The sequence below is a fragment of the Monopterus albus genome, unplaced genomic scaffold, assembly GCF_001952655.1.
Source record: "Monopterus albus unplaced genomic scaffold, M_albus_1.0 scaffold20.1, whole genome shotgun sequence".
NCBI lineage: Eukaryota > Metazoa > Chordata > Actinopteri > Synbranchiformes > Synbranchidae > Monopterus > Monopterus albus.
The window spans coordinates 311,165-337,661 of NW_018127900.1; the positions used below are offsets into that span (position 1 = coordinate 311,165).

The window sequence follows — 26,497 nt, forward strand, 5'->3', positions numbered from 1 at the left end:
TTCAGCAAATGTTACTTAATTTGGACAGAAGCAAAGTCCCAGAATGACCTCTAAAAACCTTGAGTACACAGAAATTTCCCTTTTATTGGAACAGAGTTTCCAATAAAAAAGCTACTTAGATGCCATTTGCATTGCTTGCTTACACGTGTATGTGTGCATGCATGTACATTGGTGCCCCTGCACAAGAGCTTTAGATGACTTTTGCACACTCTCCCTTGCCAGAAAAAACATTGCTTTTATTACTGTAATGAAGATGTTTTGGGAAGCAAATTAACTCCCATTCGGCCCTGCAATGGGCTGATGACCTGTCCAGGGTGTACCCCGCCTTCGCCCGCAGCTGGCTGGGATTGGCTCCAGCCCCCTCGTGACCCCGTTTGGGACTAAGCGGTTTGGAAAATGGATGGATGGATGGATTAACTCCCACTCATAAAATGTCAAGAATAGCTCAGGGAAACCTGTGACATTTGACTTTGTTGGGAGCAAACACAGCAGTCATCTGCTATGGCCTAACCCTAAGCCTTCATATTTGGAAACTCATAATAGCTACATCACTCACTGTATCACTTAGATCTGCTCCTGCTACATCTGGATAAAACAAAGTGTGATAAACACTGGAGTGTAAATTGTCACTAGAGGTTATACATCACTGAAGCCAGTACAGGATTTGAGCATGCACAGTGTATGCTTTCACACTCATATAACTGCAGAGATCCGTCTTCAGTAATAATACAAACACATCGGCAGCAATGCAGATGCTTTTTGTCCCTGTACAGTACACACAGTACAGTACAGTACATCAAGGTAAGCTCATTACTCTGTGCTTCCTTTCACTCACACTGGCAAGTAGCAACACTTATTCAGAAAGGAAACCTAAGGCATCATAACAACTAGGATAAGAGAAAAGAGGAGGAGAGTGCAGACACCCCTGTCATATACATGTAGGTCATATAGGTCAAAGTCTCAGCTTGTGGCTACAGCCTTTATCTCAGCACTCAGATGATGTGCAGGTGAAACAATGGGCTTAGTGTGTCACTCTCATCTCACAGGTTCATTCATGTGGAGGTGGAGTGCAGCACTGGCTGGCAGCCTAACCATATATATTTGCATAGTAGAGGTCAAGTAAAACACAAGGCTCCCTGTGTTCTACACTGCAGTAAAGGAGTTCTGAGACAAGCAACCTGACAGGTGGGTAAACTGCAGGACAATTTCCTGCTATCACACAACAACGGACAAGAAACCACAGGTTGTTTGTACACAGTTTTGTTGATGTCAAATACAGGACTTTTAACTTTTTACCTTTACAGGGCCACAAATTGGGTAAAAATAAAGTGGCCTGGAATGATTTTTATTTAAACAACAACAAAAATCATTTGAGCCATGGTCTCCACCTACTTATGAGCAGTGCTTGGATATGAAACATATACTGGTCTATATGTTTGTTTTGCTATTCAGCTGGCTCAACATGAACTCTTGCGTGTATTGATATGATGTAACTTTTTAAACTCACTTTTCCTGTATTCAAATAAGTAAGTACACAACATCACAAGTCAAAGCTCTGCGTTGTATGGACTGCAACATTTGCAATGTACCTTGCAAGCTATAAAAAGCTGCTTTGACTAGGAATTTGATAAGGACATCGATGGAAATCAAACATTTCTTTGACTCAGCAGCAGAGGTGACAGCACCCTGAGAAATGAGAAGAGTTACTGAGTAATGCTCAGCCACATGTGGCAGTTTAATAAGGAAAACACATGCAAACACTTCACACTCTCGCATCCACACGTACAGTAAATCCAAAAACAGTGACAGAGACATGTTGCACTTTGTCTACTTCTAATGTCATTTCTTTTTATCAGTGTTTGCCTTTCCTTCAGTCTCTACCACCTGTTAAGGACATTACTGTACTGTATAGTATGGAAGTAAAAAAGGACATTATGGCACTCTCTAATTTAACTATGTCTACAATGAAGACACCGTAGCTGCTGAAAAGATCAACGTATTTGCAACGTATATATAAACACTGAACTCAGAATTTTTGTGCAACTGCAGCACAATTTGGAGCAGACCTATTTATAGCCAACTACTGCCAGTGCCACCACCACCACCACCCTGCAGCCTGAAAGTCACACCAGGAGATTTTGGGAGGAGAGTCCTTGAGCTCCTCTGTCAATGCATTGTAGTGACAGGTTTGCTAATGAAGTTGGTCACTGTGAAGTCGCACTGCACCGTTCCCTCTTCTGAAGCACACAGCTGCTTTCTATACATCCTTCAAATACATAGAATGGAAGTACATATGCTCAATAACCCAATGCATGTACACATCTACTGTATGTGTATGCAGGTATATAAATACTCTGACACATAATGTATGCACACACTTGCACCTGCACACACACAACTTCTAATTTTGGAATAAAACTGTGAAGAAAGAGTTAGTGATAGATCTTTATGTGTATTTGGTGTGATGTTTTCAATTTTGTGGTGATGTCACATTACAACAATTGTGTCAGTTTTGCTAACTAAATCATAACCCCCTAGAAAGATGAGCTATTGTACTACTTGTATAGCAATACAAAGATTCAGAGAGACAAAGGGTCATATAAAAACTTACTTTATATCCTTTGGTGAAAGCTCCAGAAAATGTGTATTTATCCACCCCTAGCCACTGTGCAGTGTGTCCTGTCTGCTACGTAAGAGCCCCACTCAGAGAAACCAAAACAAGCAAAAGTATCTGGCATGCATCTCTAACACAGCTAATCCCACTCCGCTCCTTACTGATGCTCTCTGGAATAAGGAGGGAACTCTGCTCACAGCTCCCAGGCTCATAGCCAATCATGTCAGAGTGATTCCTGCCTCTTGGCCAATCATGTGCACCCTCCCCCCACCCTGCTGAAAGTTCCCATGGTTGTGAACAAACTGAGGAGGGGAGGAGAGGGGAGGAGAGAGGGAGACAACTATGACAGAGAAGGGGAGAGCTGCTGTTGTATTTACAGAATGGGGAAAGTAGATGGAAACATTTCCAATCAGGAAAGTAGAAGCAGACAGAGAAGGAAGAAAGATACTTGGAAATTGTTGTGTAATGTGCAAATAGTTGCCAAGGATCCATTAATCAGTTTACAGCTAAGGCATTTTTCCTCATTAAGTTTGTATCAAATTATGTCAAATTAACATTAACATGTTTAAGGTTTTTTGAATCGTGGCAGAGCTGCTGATGTGTCCAGATTAACCCTGTGTTACTACTGCATATTTCTGTGATAGTAAACAAATAGTTCAGCAGTTTAGGAAGCACACTTAATGCCTTTCTTGCCAATAAGTAGATGAAAAGATGAATATCATTCTAATAACTACTCATTAATTATGGATCTACAGCCAGGAGCTCACATTACCTGAGAACCAATTGGGGACTCTTTTAGAAAATTTAAAAAACAGAAATGAATGATCAGTGAATTCTCATTATATTTCCTTATGGGAAAATGGGAAAATACCTCAGAAATAAAGTCTGTGACATAAAACAAAATAAGGAATGAATGAGGTTTGACATACACTCACAGATCACTTGCGACCTCTAGAGATGATGTGACTCTGTTTTGCTTCAGCAACCCCAGACAACTTGAACTGCAATTGCTGTTTGCATGTAAAAACACAGTGATGAGAGAGATATGACTTATGTCACAGAGCCAATGAGCATCTGCTCTGAAACAGGCTTTGTTGTATTTATTTAAGCTCCCAAACTATCTGGGACACACACTCGGACATTTTTCTTTTTGCCCTGGAGCTGGATCAAAACAAATTCTCACCTCAGTCAAGAGGAGAATGTAGTCAGGCAAGACACTGAGCTGCTTCCTGGTTGTGTAGGATATTTGGATTAGAATCAGAGGTAAAAACACTTGCGTGCAAACAGTATTTGATGTGGACAGAAATGCTGATGCCATGACACGCTCTACCCGCCTGCTCATGAAGAAGCACTTCTGGTGACTTTCCAGTGGTCATCTGTTTTCCTGTTTTGGTTCTCCACCTGCTTCTCCTGTTGTCCCTTGTTTGAACCATTGGGCTCTCCTGTGTTTGGATGTTTGTTTCTCCCGGATCTGGTCATTTGCCTTCCTGTTTGGTTCTGAACTGTGTTCGCCTTTTTTGTGCTCTATTAAAGCCCTGTCCTCTGTTCTCATCAACATCACTTTGCTTGTGGTTCTACATTTGGGTCCTTAAGACATGACAGAAAGATGTGCAATTTTACCACATAGGGACGATGTAATGAAAAGACACTAATGCATTATTGCATTATGGGAAATGTATGATGCAACATTTTTGCAGCATGACCCATACAAGGGACTAAAAGCTGGGCTATTGCAGCATCTGCTGCATTGCTTTCAGTCTGTCTCTTGCATGTTACCCAGCTGTATTAAAATATAGCATTAAATCACACTCATTAAAACCAAATAGGACTGCAGGTAAGTTCAGTTCAGTCAGTGCACACGTGGATCTCCTCATATTAAGGGGTTTATAGTTTATATATATCTGCATTTAAAAACCCAATCAAATGCTGAGATAAGAACATCTTGAGGAGTAACAGAGTCAAAGTACCTATGTAATAACACAGTGTGGCAAACACCAGAAACAATCAAACCTTATCTGTCTTTTTTAGAAACCCCTCTGGATAACTGTTGTCTGTTCTTACATGTCTGGAACATGTTCATCTTAGGATTCTCATCCAGACAAATGGCTGAAAAGATTACAGTGTTTTTATTTCTGACTCCTTTGGCTGTACATTCTCAACATACTCCATGTTCAGACTATTAAACTAAAAATGATGGCAAACAGCAATGATAATAACAAAGATAATTTAATCAGAAGAACAACATTCAGATAGTTTATAAGACCTCACAAACACATGTATGTAACTAAATGTAACTGTGTTGTTGTTACATATGAGAATTTCTGAGAACCCATTTTGAGGTAATGTTCCCAATGCTCCCCACTCATAAGTACACACCAAAGGTAATGCACCTCTTCCCTCATCCAAATATTGACTTGGAACATGAACAGCTGCAACAGTCAGCCACTTTTCACACAGTGGATAATAGTGGTATCTGATTCAGGCTGTTTGATTTGATTTGATTATTTGTTTCTTTATTTTAAAGACTGAAATTAACTAACCAGCATGGCTAACTTTTTATAGGCTACTGGGTAAAGAGCAGAAAAATGAATGCACTGAATTTACATCTGTACTGTGATTTGTCAGTGCAATGAGAAATTATTTAGTCTTTAATCTGTACATCCTAAAGATTTGGAGGCTGAAAATTCTTTGCACACATGAAAAATCTGAAAGCAGGCTACATAAATAGCCTTTCTCGGCTGCCAGTCCTTAAGCAGATATGACAACATACCGCCACAGTGGGAGCAGCTGACATATACACAGCAGACCAGACTCACTTTAGTGTGGCCTTATTGGAAGACAAGACAGTAATCAGTAAGTCAGCTCTGGGACAGACATGCCGCTGCAGGCAAGAGGAGTAGCTGGAAGACATTCCTAGGTCCAAAATCCACCACATTTGTTCCACTGCTGTGTACCCAGAGCTGCTGACAACAACCATCACAGCCTGGGAGAGAGATGTTCTTCACGATATGAGGTGTGCACTGAAGGGATAAGCATACAGGTGAAATTAGGCATCTAGAGATGTAAAAGTGCAGGTGCACAGAAAACACTGTCTGCAAAATTGATGCAAATGTTTGAGTGTAAGGATTTGATGTTGTTATCTGTCATGTCATTTGGGTTTGAACTGTTTTCTGGACAAAAAATAATATTTTAGGATATTACTTTGAGATTTAAGAAATCATAACAAGACCATTTCTCTGGCCAAAAAGATATTTAGTTTCAGGCACATCATGGCAGTTTGTTTCTTGTGACGGCATTAAACACATAAACAAGATGACAAAGTACAGCTCTGCCAGCTGCACCAGTAACAAAATAAGCATCACTTTTAATAAGCATATGAACTTCCAATCAGATCAGTTTCACACACATACATCTTGAATTTGATGGCATTACAAATGAGAGCAGACACTTGAGCAGCACACTGGCAACGCATGACTGTTTTGCCACCCTGATCGTGGTGTCTGTTATACTGTATAAACTTTAATGAGCCAAACCATACTTATTCCTCTTTTTTACAGCGAAGAGATCTTAAAGCAAGATGCAAAAGACAGAAAAAGCAGAAGGTTAGGTTATTATTAGGGCAACCAAATACCCATGATTATCTAAAATACCAATAATTATTCTCAGAGAGCCATCTGCTCTCTGCGGTGACACACACACACACACACATTACCCTGCTCTGCTGTGCTCATGTTAATATCAATGATGTTACAGACCACCTGGGCAATGCTTAAAGCACTAACTAAATTCACTCTGCATAATCACCATTTAAGAGATTGATATTAGTGACCAAGCAAAAATAGATTCACCATCAACTGAGCAATTGCACACAGTCTAATCAAGACTGAGGTTGTGCCTCTTCTCTTTATCTCTTTATTCTCACTTGTTGTGGTCTTGACAGCCTCTCTTCCCACCTATACAGCCAATACTTTTCATTGCTGCCCATCTCTAAAATGTTTCCCAGGTGTAGTCACCCCTTTACACGATAGGATATCAGGAGATACATGGATGTACTCTTTCCAAATGCTCAAACTGTTATGTGCCGTTCACACCTGTCAGTGAGCGAAGGAGAAAGAGGCGGACCCAGGTAACTGACTTCGATGCAAGCAGTGATTTATTATGTACAGTGATGATGAGAGTAACAATACACAGAGGGAAATAGTGCGTAGTCCTGTCGATGAGTAGTAACCGGGTGTTTGACCAACAGCAGGAGGCGAGGAGATGGAGAGCTGGGCCGAGCTGCGTAGGCTGGGTCACTCCTGGGCTGGTCGGTGGTGATGGTGGCTACTGAAGGTAGAGACAGAGAAATGAAGGCAATAGTGGAACAGATAGGCGACTGAGCATTGACCTGCCTGGGAGGGGAGAGTGGAGCCACGGTCCGGAGGAACAGTCCATGGGGGGAACACAAAACAGTAGCTGGCTAGGGAATAATAATATACAAAAAAAAAAAAAAACCGAGACAGCACGGAGAAAAAATGGCCTAGAGACTAGAACGAACTGGCAAGTGACTGAGGAGTGAAACCGGGTAATATAGTGAGAAACCTAATCATGTGCAGCTGGTGATAAGGGAGTGAGGAACAGGTGAACGTGATTAGTGTTAATGGGCAAGAGACAGTAGGAAAGGTGAGGGAGGCCAGAGCGGCCGAGCAAACCTGACACAAACCTTGTTGCTCTTTCAGATGATGTGCCACTGCCAGAAAGTGTAGCGATTTGGCAGATTATACTGTCTACAAAGAAACCAGACATCATCTATAGCTTTCTTTCATTCACTGATCTGTAATCTGTTCCTCTGTGTACTTAGAGTATGTTGTTTTAAAAGCCCCGAGAGGCCTCTTCTCAGTCATCACTTGAGCAGACAGCAGTTTAGCATTTTCCAGTTCATTATTTTGGTTTTAATACCTGCAACTTACTGTTTGTTACGTAGAATTAATTTCAGCCACAGCAAGCAGCTGTTTTCAGTGAAAAAGGTCTAAACACTCTGTGCAAACTATTTAGTACCTGCTAGTTAATGGGCACTTTGATTGTGTTGTGCGTGCACAGTGGTCGTGCACTGTGCTTGTTATACCCTGGTACACGCTGTACAGGAGATGCAAAAACATTTTAAAGATTAAATTGTGTTCATTGGGTGTTGTGCACATCAATATCATCTATATATGTATTTATAATAAACACTGTTTTGATTACTGAACGTGCGCCTTCACCTCGCACACGAGCAGATCCATTTCCTCAGTGGAAAATCTTACAGGTGTCTGACATGGCAAGTCCACCAGCATGCTAGCAAGCCGCCAAACGTTCAAACTCACACGTCTCTTAAAGGGGATGTGAGGTTACACACTGGTTGGATAATTGCATGATAATCCCAAAACCCACCCCTGCTTTAATGAGGAGATCATCTACCCCTTTTGCTACTTGCATGGTCTCTTTAACCGTTTTTCCTCATCATCAAATTACCGAAATGAACATGGACACATGCAAACACCACTTGCGCAAATACGTCTTGATCAGACGCCGTGGATCCTCAGATTAATGCCCCAAGATGCTTTTGTTGCAAGATAGTGCCCTGTATGTGATGTGTGCACACAGCTGGTCTCTGCTGTCCCCAAGTGGCCAGAAATATTGCAGGGTTACTACATAAATTAAATGAACATTAAGTTAGGGCTGAAAAACTCTCTGAAAAAATTATTTACTTTAATTCTCAAAGATATAGCTAAGCACACATTTTAATTCACGCTGCTAAATCTTGATTGGTGCTGAGAAGTTTACGACATCACCTTTTCCCCACTGAGCTTCATCCACTTCATCCATCCAACAAAAACACTAATGCGGAATCTCCCTCTTAATGTTTAGTAAAAGGCTTTATGTGGAAGCCCTTTGCTCATTCTAAGAACTTTGCTTTAGCAATTTTTAGTGAAATATTTTGTGCAGCAGCATAAAAGGATAAATGTTTTGAAGCAATAAAATGTAACAAATGTCTGTAAGATCAAAAATGTATTTTAAAATGAACATATATCTTGTGGTCAAAGACAAGAACAAATCCTGCTTGTGAGTCGCTTCATTTGTGTTACATGTTTGAACACATTCAGCTTGATAATGACCTACCCAGCCTCTCCCTCACTCAAACCAGGGAAGGACCTGCGAGGGTGGCTCTGAGACAAAAGGGCGTTGTTGGAACTGATCACTGTGTAGAGCAATGCCCCAGGGCCTCCAGGGGTCTGGCTGTCCCGCTGCCTGCTCTCATCTCTCCATTCACCCGCTTAGTGCGAACAATGATATACCCCAGTATATTTATATGGAAAGTAAAACAAACTTGCAGTGTTTTCTGTAATTCATAGTTTTATCTTGCACTGATGTCAGCTTCCTTTTATGTATGAAAAGCTCACATATTTGCCATCACAGAGCTGAGTGTCACTCAGTGAAAAGCTCAGGTGCTGTTGGTTGGTGGTGGTATCATTATGTGCCACTCAAGTGCAGAAGGACATACTGTTATCCAAAAGATAGGTCAACATGCTCTTCTGTTTGCTAAACATGATTGTGTGAGAGAGATGGATAGGAGAAGCAGTGTTGGAGAAAGAGTAGGATGTTTTCCAACATTTCCACACTGCCCATAAAATAAATTTTATACTTGAAATCAATATACAGTACATATAGGAAAATTACAGAGGACACAATAGGATTTTTATCAAGTTTGCCCAAACAGACATTTATCTTATTCTTTCTTGAAAAACTACTCAAGCTTTGTCAGGTCAATGTATAAGCTTCTCTACTGGTTGGGAAAATTAATGTGATGAAAATCCTCTTAAAATCCCTTCATATAAATTGAATAATGTATGGTTGATAGGATAAATATTTGTTCAGTTCTGGAAACACTAGCCTATTAGAGAAAGAAGCTTCTCACCAAGCAACTATGAACTTCAGAGTTTACTGGCCTGCAGCTTGTCTATAGAGAATCAGAGAGGCTTTAGTCAATATTCTGACATTGAAAAGGAGCATTGCTGAAAAATGATCCATCTTACTATAATGTATTGAAAACTAAGCAGCAACACCTACTGATGACAATAGCTAATTACAGTCAGGACTAAAAAAAAAAAATCACTTCATTAAAATAGGATTTTCACAAAAGCAGATACAGGTTTAGGTACTCCCTACAACCATGTCTCCTGTAGAGTGTCAAATGTTACTGTGAAGAAAAGCATCATGAACCGGTCATTTTAACATAACTAAACCAAGCTTTAACCTGCTTATGTGGTTGAGTTTTCTTAGCGTTTCCTTTTAATTAAGCAACTACAAAGCATGTTGGCGTTCTTAATCAGCAATGCAGTTCAGGTTTAGGTGATGTACCTTGCCAAAAAAAATAAATAAATAAATAAAATCATTGTAAATACTTCATTAGGCTGGTCTGGCATTGAGTTAGTTTAAACGCTTAGCATACAAATGGTCTTAAACAACATTTTGCTGGTGTTTAAGACAATATTTTGGCCAAATTAATTATTTTGATATGTATAGGTGCAGGATGATATTTGCACTTATTCCTTCAAATTGTGTTGAGTGTGGTTCACCTCAGTGCGGGGGTGCAGCAGTGTCTTTGGCCAAGAGTCCGAAACCCCCCACCCCCCAACACAGCCAAAATGATCTTTTAAAGTCTCTCAAAAAAAATGTATGCATTTACTTCATGGAAACATGTTTTCATTTACATTTCAAATGTGCTATCCCTCATCAAGTCTGTGCCTCAGCCTGGACAACCCACCCAATATTTTTTAGCTAGACATCTGTCATACCCTGAGGCTCTCAAATTGTAAGTTATTCAAACATCTCCATTTTCAATCAAGAAAGAAAAACAGTCAAACCAGATTTATTTTATATAAATACATATAAAAGATTACATATTTTACAGCATTAACATTATTAAAAAGGAGAACAGCTCACCCACATTTTTATGCACTACAAATGTAGATGCGTGTTAACATGTGCTTGCATTTGAACAAAAATGTGGAAACAATTTCCACACTAAGCTTGATCCTTTGTCCTCAGTCAAAGGAGCAGAGTTACTCACTTTTTAGTTCAAGATCATCATAACCAGATATCAAACTCCAGACCTCATTCCAAAGGCTACCCCATCCATCTGAAGACCTCAGTAGCCACAGAGTTTCAACACACAAACCAAAACATTCAAAGCAGACAAGTATGGTTGCTCATGTTTTCTGCTGGTTGGCTAAATAATTTGTTGTGCGTACTGTGGTCCCATAATACAGTATTTTTCAATGCCTCAAGTAGTAGTAAAACTTTAGATAAAGCTCTGCTCTGGATCGTTCAAGACCTCACCTCACCGGTATCCGTCGCACCATTGCTTCATAAGAGAAATAAGTCATTACAAAGTGATGACATTGTAGGCAGATAGCTCTTTCCGCTGAAAAGTGTGCACCATCAGCAGCAGCTGCGATTAAGGCCACAAAGAGGTGGGCATGCATGTGTGATCAAAACAAAAACTGTCCTGTTGTGCATGCAGCAATCACATGCACAACAGGACATTGTAACACCATTTTAAAGGTCACCTCAGAGCGGTCATCATAGGTCTAGTGAAATAAAACAGTCCCCAACTTTTCAGTGCACAGCTTAAGAAAATGTAAGTGGATTTCCTAAGTCTGAGTAGCAAAGTAAAAAACTAAATCACAGCATTAAAAGCTTTTTCAGGAGGTCCAGTGTGAGTGTACAGCCAAGAGCCCTGCAATCTTACCATAGGTGAAGCAATATAGTCAGTATATACAGTTTGACACATTTTAAGGGGGTCATGTTGTAATAGAAAATTGGATGATATCTGGACATTTCACAGAACTTGGAATTTACCTTTAGTGTAAACAAAAATAAAACCCTCACCTTGGGGTCAATAAACCTCAAACATGGCTTTGGTCATAATTTAAAGATTGTCTTCTGTAATCGCAAGTAAAACTGCAACCAAAAAAAAAACAAACAAAAAAAAAACAATCCAAACAAAATTGGATTTCAATCTCAGATTGCCACAGTGGTTTGCTTACGCAAGTGAGGTCAACCCCGAAACCTCTTGATGAGCCAAGTCCTGTGTCACTCATCTTTCTCATGACCAGCATTTCCACTCATGACGCCGTTTGTGTGGTGTGACCATGTCTGAGCCTGCAACACTTTAGGCAGCCTTTTGCCCTTGGTGTAGGCATGGTACCAGAAGTTGAGAAAAAGAAACAAGAAAATCAGGCCGTACAGGGCGATGATGTAGATGAAGATGGGGAACTGGTACGGGCAGTCCTTCATGAAGAAATACTGGGAGATGTGGCTGGTTACCATGACAAACTGGATCTGGGTAGCAACAAAGAAAGGAAGGGCTGACTTTATTTCAAAGACTCACCACTGGTCATTATGAACCCAACTTTAAGAATGAATAAAAGTACACACAAAAAAGGAGTCTTTCATTAGACTACTTAACATACCAGCTGAATGGTAGTGAGGTATTTCTTCCACCATAGGTACTTCTGGTAGTTGGGGCCCATTGCAGTCAGGCCGTAGTATGTGTACATGATAACATGAACAACACAGTTCAGCAGCGCGTGGAATGTCCCCTGACCACCTGAAATAAGGAGTGAGGCAGGAAGTCAGAAAATGTCAAGAGAAACTCGGAAAATATTGCTTGTACATTTTAGAAGAGGAGAGTTCTACCTGCAGCAAAACGAACACCAAACCACCAAGTGAATGGCATGATGGAGTGGTGGTAGACATGAAGAAATGTCACCTGGCTGTTCTTCTTCCTCAGGACAAAGAAAATCTGAAAAGGTAAACAAGTTCGGTCAAGAAGGACATTACCAAGTTAAAATAAGTGCTACAATTTAACAAAATGTCAATCTGTGTGCAATACAGTAAAACAAATTAGGAAGTGTATTCATTTCAGCATCTACTTACTGTGTCCCACATCTCAATGAACTTTGAGAAGTAGAAAAGCCAGCATGTTGCCGCCATCTAGAGGAGAGACAAAGAACACTTCAGTACCGATACAAAACCACATTGATCTTACACCATATGTCAGGTGCCACATTTGATTCAACACAGCTCAAAGCACCTTACCCTCATAGCCTGTGGTGAATCAGAGTAATCCACCAAGTCACATCTGAAAGAGTATCCTGTTCCCCATCCAGACATCACAAACTGAAAAACAGTAAAAAAAAAAAAAAAAATTGAATTAGTTATGCTTGTGACCAATTTCATGTTACCTTTACAAAATATTTGAATGATTGTCAGGCTACATGAAGCCAAGCAGTAAGCCTGCATAATGAGGTTGGAAACAATGACTGGCATAACTGATATTAAACAGGGTATGGGGTCTAAAAATCAAATTTGCCATTACAAGTTACTACACTGAAATACAGTATGTTGAAGAATTTGGTGCATCTCGACAGGAAAAAGTGATGACTATACTAAAGCGTTGCAGTTCTGAGGCAATATCTGCAGAATCTGGTGCACGGAAAGAGGAAATTACACCTGCCGAGCTGGTTTAACCTTATGGTAAATGGTTTTATACTTGTATAGCGCCTTTCTATGCTTTTACAGCACACTCAAAGTGCTTTCACATTATTCGGCCATTCACCCATTCGCACTCCCAAGCACTCACACACCGGTGATATCACCAGGAGCAACTGGGGGTTCAGTGTCTTGCTCAAGGACACCTCAACATGTTGACTGGACAAGCTGGGAATCAAACCGCTAATCCTCCGGTTAGGAAACGACCCGCTCTACCTCCTGAGCCACAGCCGCCCCCTTATGTTAACAGTCCATTTTAAAAACCCAGTCATCCACAAAAACAGATTTCACAAGACTATGGCATGGGTCACGGCTCTGATTTTAACAATGTGCTCAACTGTGAGCCTGTCATATGCACTACCATGCAAAATCAATAACTGCCAACAACCCATGTCAATCGGGGCTAATAGAAGCAAGAGAACATGACTCACCTCATAGCACATGTAAAGCGAGAGAGCCACCACACCAAAGTTGTAGACAACAAGAACTCCTTTGAGGTCAAAGGCTTTGCGGTTCTCCATTATCCGAGGCCCCAACGACGTGACAAAGTAAATGTATGCTGCAATGATGATCGTTTGAGGGAGCGGAGATGACATAAGCAACCAGTTCTCCGTCCGTGAGTCTGCAACAGAAATGACAAGATGACAGAGTGTCAAAGCCAGAAGTGATGATAGTGTTTAAAAGTACAAACATGGCAGAAGACATTCTGAACGCTTGATGTTTAAATGGTGAAAGACTCACCTGCATTTTGAAAGAACTCATCAAAAATGAGTGCAGCTGAGGACTTGATATTAAAAAATTCCATTTCCAGATGAGATTCCTCTAGTTCTACAAAGAACAAAAGTGAATATTAGGAAGTTACTTCGACTACACTGGTTCAGTGACATGTGGATAAGAAGCCTGGTTCAGACTCACTAATATGCACTCAATAACAGCAAAAAATAAAGCAAGTGACTTCCCAACTAGATTCAGGAAAGCAGAACTTGATGTTTTTAGTTAAAAAAAAATAAATAAATTACAAGAAAATAAAACACACCCACCCACCAGAGTGTGTGACAGGCAGCACATAGTATCATTCCCTCCACTTGCAACTGGCATTTCATTTCAAGATGGCATGTTAACATTTGATAAAATTGTTCAACCAAGTAGTTATAGGCAGAATATGGCCATTTGTAGTTAAGACTAAAATTACTCCTCAGCCTGGACTGTACAAGGACAGACAAAGACACTGGTATTTGTGGCTGCTCTTCTAAGCAGACAAAGCCAAGACTGCACAAGGAGTACAATTAGTAGCAGCCTTAGAGAAATGGTGACTTGAAGTCACTCTAGAAACATGTATGCATAGATAGTGTACAAATAATTTCTCATTCACATACAATATCATTTTTGGACTATCTATACCATGTCACCATGAATATTGCCAGGCATCTTATGATATAAATATACACAAAATACAAAAAGCACTGGAAGAAAAACCATGCAAATGGCTGTTAAAACTGCTCCAATGGACAGCTGCTTATAATTGACTGACACCATGTCAGAATGACAGTTTTTAAATTAAAGCAAACGGGACACAATATTCCCCAGGTATCCTGGTGTCAACAGCTGCAGCCATTAAATACAAGAGCTGAAAGAACTAGCCAATCGAAAAGAAAATTCTTTGTTTGTCCATGGTTAAGTTAAAAACATCAGACACTTAATGGTGCCGGCTTCTCTTGTGAGGATTTGTCCATTTACCAGTCTTACATTGTAAGAAGATCGACTCACTATCTTTGGGTTTAGGACTACTGGTCACCTTGGGCAATGGGAAATTATGTTAGTTATTCACCAATGTCTAACACAGACAACCAATTTATTAATCAAAATTAATCTGCAGATTAACAAATATAAAAATCATTCATTGAAGCCCCAATCATAAATTAACATTCTATTAAATTCCTCATATCTATATGAAGTTTAGGATGGAGTCATGCCAGGCATAGTGACAGAGTCAGTGCTGGCTTTAAGTCAAAATGACTGGTTTATTAAACATGCATGTAGTATGAGAAATCTGCCACTTTGACAAACCAGAAGTCAAGTAAAATCAGGGCACTCTGTGCGTTAGGTTTAATATATATATATATATACACATTTTGCAGAAACCAGAATCGCCATCTGATCAACGCTGCGACTAAAAAAAAAAAGAAAATGCCATCCCACGTGTTCTAGGTGTAGGCTACATAGCACACAACAGGTTTTAAAGGTGCGTCTAGCCAACAGGAATTTAAACCGACCGGGCTGGAAGTTCAAATCTCAGTGCCTGCAGTCCACGTGTCGAAGTGTCCTTAGGCAAGACACTGAACCCCCAAGTTGCCCCCGATGGTCGGAGTCCTCGGTGAGTTCCCTCGGTTCCGTACCGGAAACAAATTCCTTGTGTGTGTGTGTGTGTGTATATATATACATACATACATACATACATACATACATACATACATACACACACACACACACACACACTTTGCCAAATAAAGGGGATTGTTAAAAACACGGCAAGCTTTTGACATGCAAATTAACACTATGTCAGGAATCCTGGTGTAAAGCCTTCTACTTCTACTCCCATGGCACTCCTCTTAATTTAATGTAGGCTACCTTTAAAAAGCTGCAGCGTCGACACCCAGCTTCCAGTAATAAAACCCACAGCTGAAGGAAATCTGGCCCTAAGGGCCATAAAATAAAAAAACTCAATAAGGAAGGGCCAGAACAAAAAAAAAAGACACTAAACACACACACACACACAAAGCCACTTAGTTCAACACCAGCATGTAACCTAACCTAAGCCATTATACAAAACAAAAACCGGTGACATTTTCCACATGCAAACTGAAAAGCAAAGACCATTTCTTACATTGGCTGACGCTACCACCCGACAAAAACACAAAACTGAAGCTAACGCCTTCGTTGTTTAGTCTGAAGAAGCCTTACTACTGAAAACTTCTAAATGAGACCTTTGTAGACCTTCTCTGGCCGTTTTCTACACCCGTAACCGCTGAAATCCTCAACAAGTCGCTAAACTGATGAGAAATTGATGATGCGGAAAAAAACAAGCCCGCTCCCAGGTGGCCATGATCATCACGGACACGCGTTTGCATTGACGTACCGGTGCTCTCAGACCATCTCTGCTTATCTTTCAACTTCCAACTTTTTTACATTTTTTTTTTTTTACATTATAAACACGACTTAGCCTTGTTATACAAAGACAGAAACGTTAAATTGCCAACCTTCAGCCCTGCTGCTGAGACGCAACCTGAACTCCTCGCGGTCAGGCTCACCTGTCGCCGTCCTACAGGTGTATCCTCCAATCTGCTCGTCCTTAACGTCTGCGCGCTCCTCGTTCCTTTTGACAACGACCAAGCCCGCCTCTCGTTCGCTGATTGGCCACGTTAAATTCTTGAGCGATGCCTCAGATGTCAAGGTTTTGCAACAACAGTCTACAGTGTCTTTCCCACAAGAATAATTGGTTTCAGGCAGCACAAAAAGGAGATTAGCAGCTTCAGTCAGTCTTGTTTTTTTCCATAACCTCCCCAGAACCACAACCACAGCCTCAGCTGTCGGTAACACTTCACACAGATATAAATACTCTTTTATATATATTAAATAACTCGATTTATATGCCACATATTGTACATTTTCAAAAAAACAAACAAAAAACCCCCAATGTGGATGGATACATTTTTTATTTCTGCATGAAGCCTCAGAATGACTTCCAGGAGTCTGCTCTTCTCATATCAAAATTGACAAAACAATGGCAGTTTTGCTCTGTGAGTACAACCAAGGATCACAGTAGCTTTACATTCAAATAAAAATCGCAACATCTGTATACCAAATGTACAAAACCACTGAATATAAAGTCACAATTATTTACACATTTTAATTTTAAGGCTCTTGTATTTATCTGCAATGACAAAAAGGAGACATTTTCCTAAACATGTATTAATCTTTAGAGTTGTCTCTGGACCTGCCCATTTCTGACAGCTTTATTGTGAAGAATGTGCACTCATGCGCATGCTCAGACACCTGTGTGTCCACTTTGTCCACATACAAAACACCAGCATTAATCCTCATCGCTGCTCCATGCGTCCTGAAAGGCAGGGTTCACTGAAGACTGGCCAGCAGCCCCCTGTAAGAAATCCAGACAGTCAGCTCAAAATCAAGTCTGAATGAACAGGCTCTTCTTTAAACAGATCCATTACAGAAACACAATTTGCTCACAAATCACAACCATATAAGGATATGCACTGCCGGAAGAAGAAAAAAAAAAAACAAAAAAAAAACAGGTCATCCGTGTCAAGTTTGCCTTAAAACATTTTGTACATGACAGATAACAACTACTGCTTTGTTGAGTTCATCTGATAAATGAGAAAACAAGTTAAACTGGAAAGGGCCAGGTGAGAAACACCCATTTGTAATTTAATAGAAACTACTTGAATGGAGAAACGGGATGACAGAGCTGAGTGTTCCTGGGTTTGTAAGTGTATCACTATGTGCTGAGCTGTCATAAATGAAAGTCCTTAGATGATGCACCAATTACAGTATCTACGAGATTATGGCTTCCACCAAGGCAAATTAACAAAATGAGAGTTTAAAAGGCTTTCGACTTGTAGTGTACAACTTTACTGTGTTACTGGATTCCCTGTCATTATGGCATGTACCTTATTTGACTCTTCTTCCACATCCAAGGTATGAAGGACAGGAACCCATGCCAGGATGTTACAGTCTTTACCTCCACTATACAGCTCCTACATACAGTATAAAGAAGCATAAGGACACCTCAGTTCTGACAAACAGGTACAGGAAATAAAAAAATAAAGATCGGCTGTCACAGCATAACCTTCACCATAAAGCACATCCAAACAATGACTTCAGCACCAGTGGAAAACAAGCATGATTGTGACAGAGAGTAAAATAATTCATAAGCTAAAAACTGTCCACGCAGCACAGGTGAACCCATGAGAGACTATGTCAGTGCCATGGTTCTGAACAGGGTTGACACATTAGACCAAAGGTACAGTATGAAGGAAATGTAAAATACACTTTTCAGAACTAGGTGTCCTTTTCTGGAACTCACCAGAGTGATGAGCTGCCTAACTGCATTCTTAGATCCACTATGCATACGAAAGCTGTGTATGACATCAGACACTAAGATTGCTTAATCACAAAGGCGTGTATTGGACATCCCTTTAGACTGTTGATGGATATGTATTACTACATTTACCTAATAATTGAAGTGTCTCTCAGCACAAAGGAACACTACTGACCCTTTAGTACAAACAGAAAAATGAAAACCAATAGTTACCATTTTAGGCTATTTTTAAAGGAGCCCAAAAAAAAAAACAACTTAACAAGCATAAGAGTAAACCTGAAATAGCTTTATATTGTCAGTTTAATTAACAAGTACACGATTAACCTGACAGGCATGTGCCAATAAACTACCGTTACAATGTGACATTCAACTTTCATGCTAAATTTACAGATACTTCTTTCACTTCACTCCCAAAACATTTATTTTGACACACCTCATTAGTTGGATTCTGTGTGTGTGTGTGTGAAAGTTTATCTTAGTATTTCTTTAACTTATTTTATTAGTTTGAATCTGAGTTTCCTGTCACCTTTGTGTTTATACATTTGTTCTGTTGCTGTTTTTCAATAAATGACAAAAACCTCAACAGTCTCAAGCCTAAATCAGGTAAACTGGTGTGTAACAAGGAAAACAGTGTTATTGTATATCACAAAAATCAATACAATACTTTACTTGATGCAACCTAAGAGAAAAATATCAATACAATGTCAACTAATATCACATCCCTGTTCTGGTGGTTTTCTGACAATCCCATCCTTCAATCCTCAAATCAAAATCAGAATCAGCTTTATTGGCCAGGTGTGTTGGACACATGAGGAATTTAACTCTGGTACGGTGGCTCTCAATGTGTATGTTCTTCCATAAGGCAACGAGCAAACAAGATAAGATTGAGAGAACAAAAAAGAAAAGAATGTGCAAACAAGAAAAAGGAATGTACATAAGTAAAATAACAATATAAAAGTACTTATATAGAAATATATACTGTATACATAGTCATGCACACAAATGGCAACAACCACAAGCTGAGTATTGTATATATCAGATAATGATGAAACTACAGTACCATCTGTATTTGACACTGAGATGGCATTACCTTTGTGGAGTTAAACCGTTACCATGTGACTTCTGAAAGTCATAGAGTCATTGTCAACCTTTAGACTGAGAGCACTAACGTCTGTCTCACTACCTGTATTTGCATTTGACGTAGCTCAGTATAACTCAGGCAATGTTGACCTTACCATGTTATCTGTGAGGGTGGTGGTGGCTCATTTGAAACTGCTATAATAATCGCAAATTTCAATAGCTCCTACTACAGTAACAAAACGATAACAGTTGACGTGGACAGAGAGAAACTGACATGAATTCTCTAAGCATACAGGAGACAAACAAGGCCACTGGCAGAACAAACAGAAACGGGGGGAAACACAAACAAAGGTAGCACTGCAGATAGATGGCTATACTGGCCAGGTGCAGTGAACAGTCACCACCCGGGATTTCGGTGAGTCTAACCTGGTAGTCTGGGTGGAATTCGCAGCAGTCGACACTGTTGTAGTGACCCCTGAGCATAGTGACCAGCTCTCCCGTGTGGAGGGTATACACCGCCACTGAGCTGCCGCATGGCACAAACACAAACTCTGGGCTGCAGCCACGTGACACCGTGAACTGGAGTCTTTTACGGCTCTCATTGCAGACCTTCCCATAATTTACCTGAGGAACAAAAAGTGAGGGGCCACAAGGTTCAGAATCTGCTAAGTGAAAGGCAAATTGGGTCTGCAACTGCTGCATCTACATAATTCAAAGTGATTATTCAGGTAGGCTAGCCCTCACATATACACCTTACCAGTGTGTTTTCTCCTGTGGCACTATTCCATAGCCTCATACGGTCATCGGTTCCAGTGGTGAGGAGATATAGGCCATCACCAGTGAAGCATAAGCCATTCACTCTGCCATTATGGGCTGTGTTTACTGTTTAGACACAGGTAAGGCATGGTAACAATGCATTTGTCTTCTGTTTCTCCCTACATCATGATCATGGTACCAAAGTACAAATTTTTTCTACCTAATCATGCCTCATACCTATCCATTAATAACATGGTCTTAGTGTCTTTAGTTGTTATAAACCCTTGTGTCCTATTATGACACAAAATTGCAAAAATAAACTGGTTTCCTTGAGGGACTGGGCCCCTTGTCATGAACACATACAGGACCTTAGGGAGGAAAAACAGCTACTGTATGTGCAGAATGTCGTCAAACCCAAGGGGATGCCTGACATTAACTTCTGCTAGGCATGCACATTTTCTCCTTTTCTATATTAAAGCTAAAAGAGCTCATTTATCTCAGGATAAAAAATAAAAGATGGTGGAAAAGAATGTAAAAAGGAGAGAGGACAGTACCTGCCTCAGAAGAAGCTTTTGACTTGTCTCCATTGTGCTGGTCCAGAGTGAAAAGACTACCAGAAGCCCGACGCACATCCCATACTTTCACTTTGCTGTCTGCACTTAGAAGGATAAATTGGGCAATTGTTTTTTTAAACTCTCTTCTCATTAATTAATGATATAGTTTAATAAGCTACCCAAAAGAAGATACATGCTTGATGACTCCACTATTAAATGCAATACATGAATTTATATATACACTGTATGCTCAGACAAATGAGATTCATATAACCTGTTTGTTTACAAAGGTCGGTTTTCTCTTGGACATTAACATGCTGCTCTATAACAGAATATCGTACACTTTTCTGTGTGCCTCTCTGTGCCAGTTGTTTTCAAAATCACTTACAGTCCACTTGGACACCGGCACAGTGATCTCAGTGGGTTAATTAGCTGGTCTAATGTAGCATAAAACAGGTGGGGACTGTATCTACCATATGCTAAACTGACAGAGCTACTAGAGTGCCACAGTGCTGATCTACTAGCAATGTGGTGCCATTATCCTTGACTCAGGGTTGCAACACGGCCAGATGGCTGGGAGCTGAGATGACAAGAACTGCTGGGACACAACATGATGAAGACCGTCCAGTACCTGGCATTATTCTTGGATGTGGCTGTGAGGGCAAACTAGGTAATGGTTTCAGAGGCTAAATCTTCACAGAAATAGTGGCAGTTAACAGTACATACCTGGCAGTGGCCAAAATGTGCTCATATCTGGGCGACCATTGCACAGACAGGACTTCTGCTCTGTGACCTGGAGGGGGAAATATTTTATTTTACTACTTAGCAATGTGTGTGCAACTATACATACATGTGTGTGAAAGAAGATAGCAGAAATAGGAAGTGTGGTCTAGTCCACTAACCCTGAAGAACATGAATACGTGAACCAGACTTCAGGTCACACAGCTGGATTTTAGGGTTTTTGGTGCCAACTGGAAATGCAGAAACACAGAGACAGTTGAGGGAGGAGACTGAAAAGGCTGCCAGTGTTTCTTCATTTAAAAAAAACTGAGAAGGCGGAATTATGATAATATAAAAGTTGATAATTCACCTCAATCATACAGTTTATCACAAAATCATAATAGATAAGTACAAGGTGCGAAAGGGAGAAGTGCTTCAGAAGGGTTAACACTGTTTGATGTTATCACAGATAAGGTGCGGGAAATATAAAAACTCACTGAGACAAACTTTTGCTAAATGTAAGCTCACACACCTATGGGTATTTGGTAACCTTTAACAAAACAAAAATGATAACTTAATCATTCAAATCTAAATGGCCAAACTTATGCAGAATTAATGAGCTACTGTTACTTTTTAGGAGCAGATTCTTTAATGTGTCATCCTGGATAAAACAGAGGACACCGGGGATGTTTGTAACTTCTGACAAGTATCTGTTCCTTACAAGACACATGAAAAAACAAAACAAAAAATAAAACAGACAGGGACCGATTGTCGCCAGCTTAGAGACTGTGTGCACATTTATTAGGACTTAGTCAAAAGCCATGGAGGAACCTGTTAGTCCTGCTTGGTGACATGGTGTGGCAGCACCTGAGATGCCTACAATGTTTCTCCAGAAAAATCTTTGAACTTCACTCCATGAACAGCCAAAACCTTAGGTGAATAAAGTACAATGGAGAGGAGCTGTGCTGATGATGATGTTTTAATTTTTATGGATTTGTACTGAGATGCGCACTGGACTGTACCTCACTGTGTGTATATTCTCAAAAGAAAGATAACAGCTTCTGGCCCATTTCTGTCCCCTCTAGGTACATGTCATTTTATAACCCAGGGCTAAAAAATCATTTACATAGTCGGGGCAGTGTCCACGGTGTCTTGCGGGGAAGCACATAGTACACTTCTTAGAAACAGAAACAGAAGACAGACAAGGGAGCTAAAGAGATTTTTGCTTCAGTCCAATACTTTTCAGCACACAGTGATAGAAATGCCAGTAGGTACTCCAGCTGCTATGTTCTGTGTCACCAAGATCAGCAAAAACTGTGGTTGCATTCACACACACCTGCAATGAGACTGTGCTTCCTGGCAATGGGGGAGAGGTGGTGGCTATAGACATTGCCCTCAAACTCAAAGACTTCAGCAGGCTGAAGAAGCACAAGGTGAGAGAGAGAGAGACAGAGAGGGTCAGTGATCTGTAGTAGAAACTCAGCTATCTCTATAGTTAGCTATGTTTATTTGTGCTTATATGCTGAAGGAACATCTTCAATTCATGATAAAAATAAATAATAATAACATTAAATAAAGCTATGGTATAAATTCACCACAGTTCAGGGAAGTAGTTCACAGAATGAACTGCATAAAAATAAGAGCATATTATTAGTGGGGGGAGCATAGCAGCTCAGAACTCAGAAGGCAGCTCACCCGAGCAGCAGTGGCGGTTACAATGCAAATTCTTCAGCAAATATAAATAGCCTCTCTGTGCCCCATCTGTCAATGTGTGCCAGCACCGGCATGGACTCAGCCAATGGGCACATGCACACAAAGGAGGCTCTGTCTGCATAAACGTACATCACATACACACACCAAGTGACACCAATACACTAATGTGCACATACACAACCACAATAAATAATTTAATGGGCATGAATGTGTGTGTCTGTGCGGAACAAAGACACTGAAAGATAGAGGAAAAACAAATGAAAGGTCAGTGGGTTCACTTCCATCCCTTTCCTGACCTTCTGCAGTAACTGTGATGCCAGTGTAACTCTAGCACAGCTCAGGGCCTGCCATATGGGTGTTTGTGGCACAGAAAGGTAGAAAGCATGAAGCAGAAAATTAGAAAGAAAGGGTAAAAGACAGTGAGAGAGAAAGGATGGTGGAGATATAAGAAAATCTAACAATCAATCTCCAAATATCCAGTCAGAGTTACCTGTTTATAAGGCTTAGCTGTACAAGTTAATGCAATCCCTCTGCTCTGCAATAGAGCCCATCTTTGTTTATATAATAACATGGAATATTTGTTGACACTGTTTCAGAGAGGTACTGACTGGTAACTGAGTTTATACTGGACTGCATTCCAAAGTTCTAACTAATAGTAAATCAGTGTAAACTACATTCATTAAAAAATAAACTTTAAAAGGTGAATGGATCTCTTACCTTTAATGTCTCAGTGTCCCAAACCTTCATCGTCTTGTCAAAGGAACTGGAGACAAACATTCCTGTGTCATAAGGATACCACTGAACCGTCTCTACACTGAATTTGTGGACATACCGGCTAGACCTAAATTTAAACAAAACAGGTATAAGAGTAAGAATGCATATTCTCTGAGAAAGCAATTCACACATAATTCTTTTTGATTTCCTATTACATTAAAAACACATAAATATACTGTAGTAGCACATTAAAGTATTGTGAAGTGTTAAAACAAAATGAATTGTGTGGATTATAAAGATACCTTTACACTGCAAATCATAATGCTACATATTCTTATAGCCCTATTCAATCACAATAGTGCAAGTTTTCATCATGTTGCACAAAGCAACAACAAATAAGATCTGATATGGCTATTAACACTCATCAAAAACACACCTAAGTAATAAATCATGAAAGAAAAACCAGGATTCAGGCCAGTGTGCTAAAAAAGACATGTCTATGAGAAAGCTAAGAATAAAATGGTACTGTGGTAGTAAATGATGCCCTCTAGTGGACAGAATTGGTATAGTACTAACATTTACCTGCCTACTGTACAGACTGCCCTGCAGGTGTACTGTGGTTTCCCATTGTAGTTCTCCAGGTCATAGATAACTATCACTCCATCTGAACCTCCAGACAACATGCTAAACAATAAGAAATGTTAGCTTCACAAACAGAACTACCGACACTGCTTTTAACAGTTTTGTCTGAGGTCTGTGGTTTGGCCCAGGTGAATGGAAGACTGTTCCTGGAAATAAACTTCCCAGTTGAGTTTTTCAAATACAATGTCCCATGCTTTGAGAACTGCAATGCCATTTGTTATTGAGAGAATTTGGCAATGGCACTGGATTAGGCTGTATGGACTGATACCAGTAACAGGTAACTAAGAAAATATGGCATTATTTTGGTGAGCTGACACATAAAGAAACCTTCTATAGTATTTAACCAATATATAATGTAACCAAACATGGGATAGGTATCAAATCTCAATAGCAGTGATATTACTGGTGTAGTAGCATTCTGTGACAATGCTTCTTCATAGCTGTAATAATCTGTGAGTACTAATGCTCTCCACACTATCAAAAGGTTTACTAATGTCTTCAATATCAAAAGATGATTGTCAGCATAGGATAGACTTTCAGCAGCTGTTTGATAACATTTTCTGAAATGCCCTATTCATTGCAGTGTTGCATTTAAAGTATTATCATTCCACAGAATTAGTACTGTAGTAATTTAGAGAACTGCATTAAAACAAGGCAAAGTGGACTTACTATCTGCCCTCTACTGCTTCGATGTCAATGGTGTTGATGCCATTTCCATGGATTCGGTCTACATCTCTATCAGGGTTTAACTTCAGACTGAGGACTCTTTGAAGATAAAGAAAGAGGTGTGCATCACAGGGCATAACTGACTCACATAGATTTTCAATTGCCATGGGGCAGCTACAATATTTTGGCAGAAAAGGATGATTAGGTGAGGTAGATAGCACATCACAAAATAATTTATCAAGTTAAATTAGTAAACAATGGCCAGAGTTTCCAAAATGTAAAGACTGGCTTAGTGATCTCTTTATCTCTCTTTTTGCTAACACTGTTAAACAACTAAGCAATCCAAATCTATATAATGAATTGACAGAATACTGTTTATGATAAAAAACAAAGGTACTTTATATGTTTAGATTCTTATTCATCATACAATAAAATCAGGGAGGCAGGTGATCCGTCCCTGACTGATTCTGCAGCATGACAATGACCTTTAACAGACAGCAAGAGTCATAAAGAACTATCTTCAGTGTCAAGAACAATACATAGAACACTAATGTCAACATCACTGAGTCAGTCTCAAAATACATAAAGTATACAGAGAGGGTGGTCAGTGGTCACACCAAATATTGGTATGATTTAGATTTTTGTATCTGTTGCACTTAGCATGAAAAATAATTGAGAAATAAAACACTTTATTGTTACTGTCCATATTTGCACAGTACGGTATGTGTAAGAGATATGGTATATGTGTGTATGTGTTTGTGTGCACCAAAAATGTAACTACCAAAATACTACATACAATTTGAATATAGTTTACATAACAATACATAACACTATAACAATATAAGATGCAAACATAAGCTACATAACAATATATGAAGCAAACATAAACTACATAACAATATATGAAGTACTAATCAATCAACCACAACCACTAAATGTCTAACCGTCTTGTTGATTCTGCACGTCTCAGTCGCAAAGGGTCATCCAGACCAGACTGTCTTGCTGTCAGAAACCCCAACATTGCTTCAACTTATAGAGAAACAAGTTGTAATTTAGGAGCAGGACTGGCATTAATCTATGCTACCCTTAGCTAACCTAGTTCAAAGGCTAGCATGCCGCGTACTACTGAACTGACGAGCCCAACAAGGCATTATATTATACCCAAAGCGGCGGAATAGTTAAATGTTCCGTTAAAATTTTTAAATGGTACTATTACTATCATTATTTACTATTTATTTTATATCCATTTCGATTAGCTTTGTATCCGCTCAATACAATGGACAGCCATGTTGGAAAGTAATCTATAGTCTATGACAAATGCCATGATTGGCTGCTTGAGTACAT

General features: G+C 39.8%; 2 protein-coding genes across 6 annotated transcripts; both read right to left on the reverse strand.

Moving 5' to 3' along the window:
• Nucleotides 1-10,615: 10,615 nt before the first annotated feature.
• Nucleotides 10,616-16,638, reverse strand: elovl7a (ELOVL fatty acid elongase 7a). 4 transcript variants are annotated; one of them, XM_020593992.1, is made up of 8 exons: nt 16,447-16,638; nt 13,931-14,017; nt 13,621-13,811; nt 12,737-12,817; nt 12,575-12,631; nt 12,335-12,440; nt 12,109-12,245; nt 10,616-11,977 (listed from the first exon to the last, which is right to left on the reverse strand). In XM_020593992.1, the coding sequence occupies exons 2-8, from the start codon at nt 13,992-13,994 to the stop codon at nt 11,729-11,731; spliced, it is 885 nt and encodes a 294-aa protein (XP_020449648.1). In that variant the 5' UTR covers nt 13,995-14,017; nt 16,447-16,638; the 3' UTR covers nt 10,616-11,728. The 4 variants fall into 4 exon arrangements, with proteins under 4 accessions (XP_020449648.1, XP_020449645.1, XP_020449646.1 ...); XM_020593989.1 differs by having other exon boundaries at nt 16,498-16,591; XM_020593990.1 differs by lacking the exon at nt 16,447-16,638 and adding an exon at nt 16,326-16,348.
• Nucleotides 16,639-16,891: 253 nt separating this feature from the next.
• On the reverse strand, nt 16,892-26,493 carry ercc8 (excision repair cross-complementation group 8). 2 transcript variants are annotated; one of them, XM_020593893.1, is made up of 13 exons: nt 26,383-26,464; nt 26,098-26,183; nt 25,157-25,252; nt 24,428-24,529; nt 23,849-23,972; nt 22,755-22,836; nt 21,601-21,669; nt 21,425-21,491; nt 20,699-20,802; nt 20,146-20,270; nt 19,815-20,012; nt 17,878-17,964; nt 16,892-17,345 (listed from the first exon to the last, which is right to left on the reverse strand). In XM_020593893.1, exons 2-13 carry the CDS (start codon nt 26,172-26,174, stop codon nt 17,280-17,282), a joined length of 1,197 nt encoding a protein of 398 aa, XP_020449549.1. In that variant the 5' UTR covers nt 26,175-26,183; nt 26,383-26,464; the 3' UTR covers nt 16,892-17,279. The 2 variants fall into 2 exon arrangements, with proteins under 2 accessions (XP_020449549.1, XP_020449550.1); XM_020593894.1 differs by having other exon boundaries at nt 23,849-23,894; nt 26,098-26,493.
• Nucleotides 26,494-26,497: the final 4 nt, after the last annotated feature.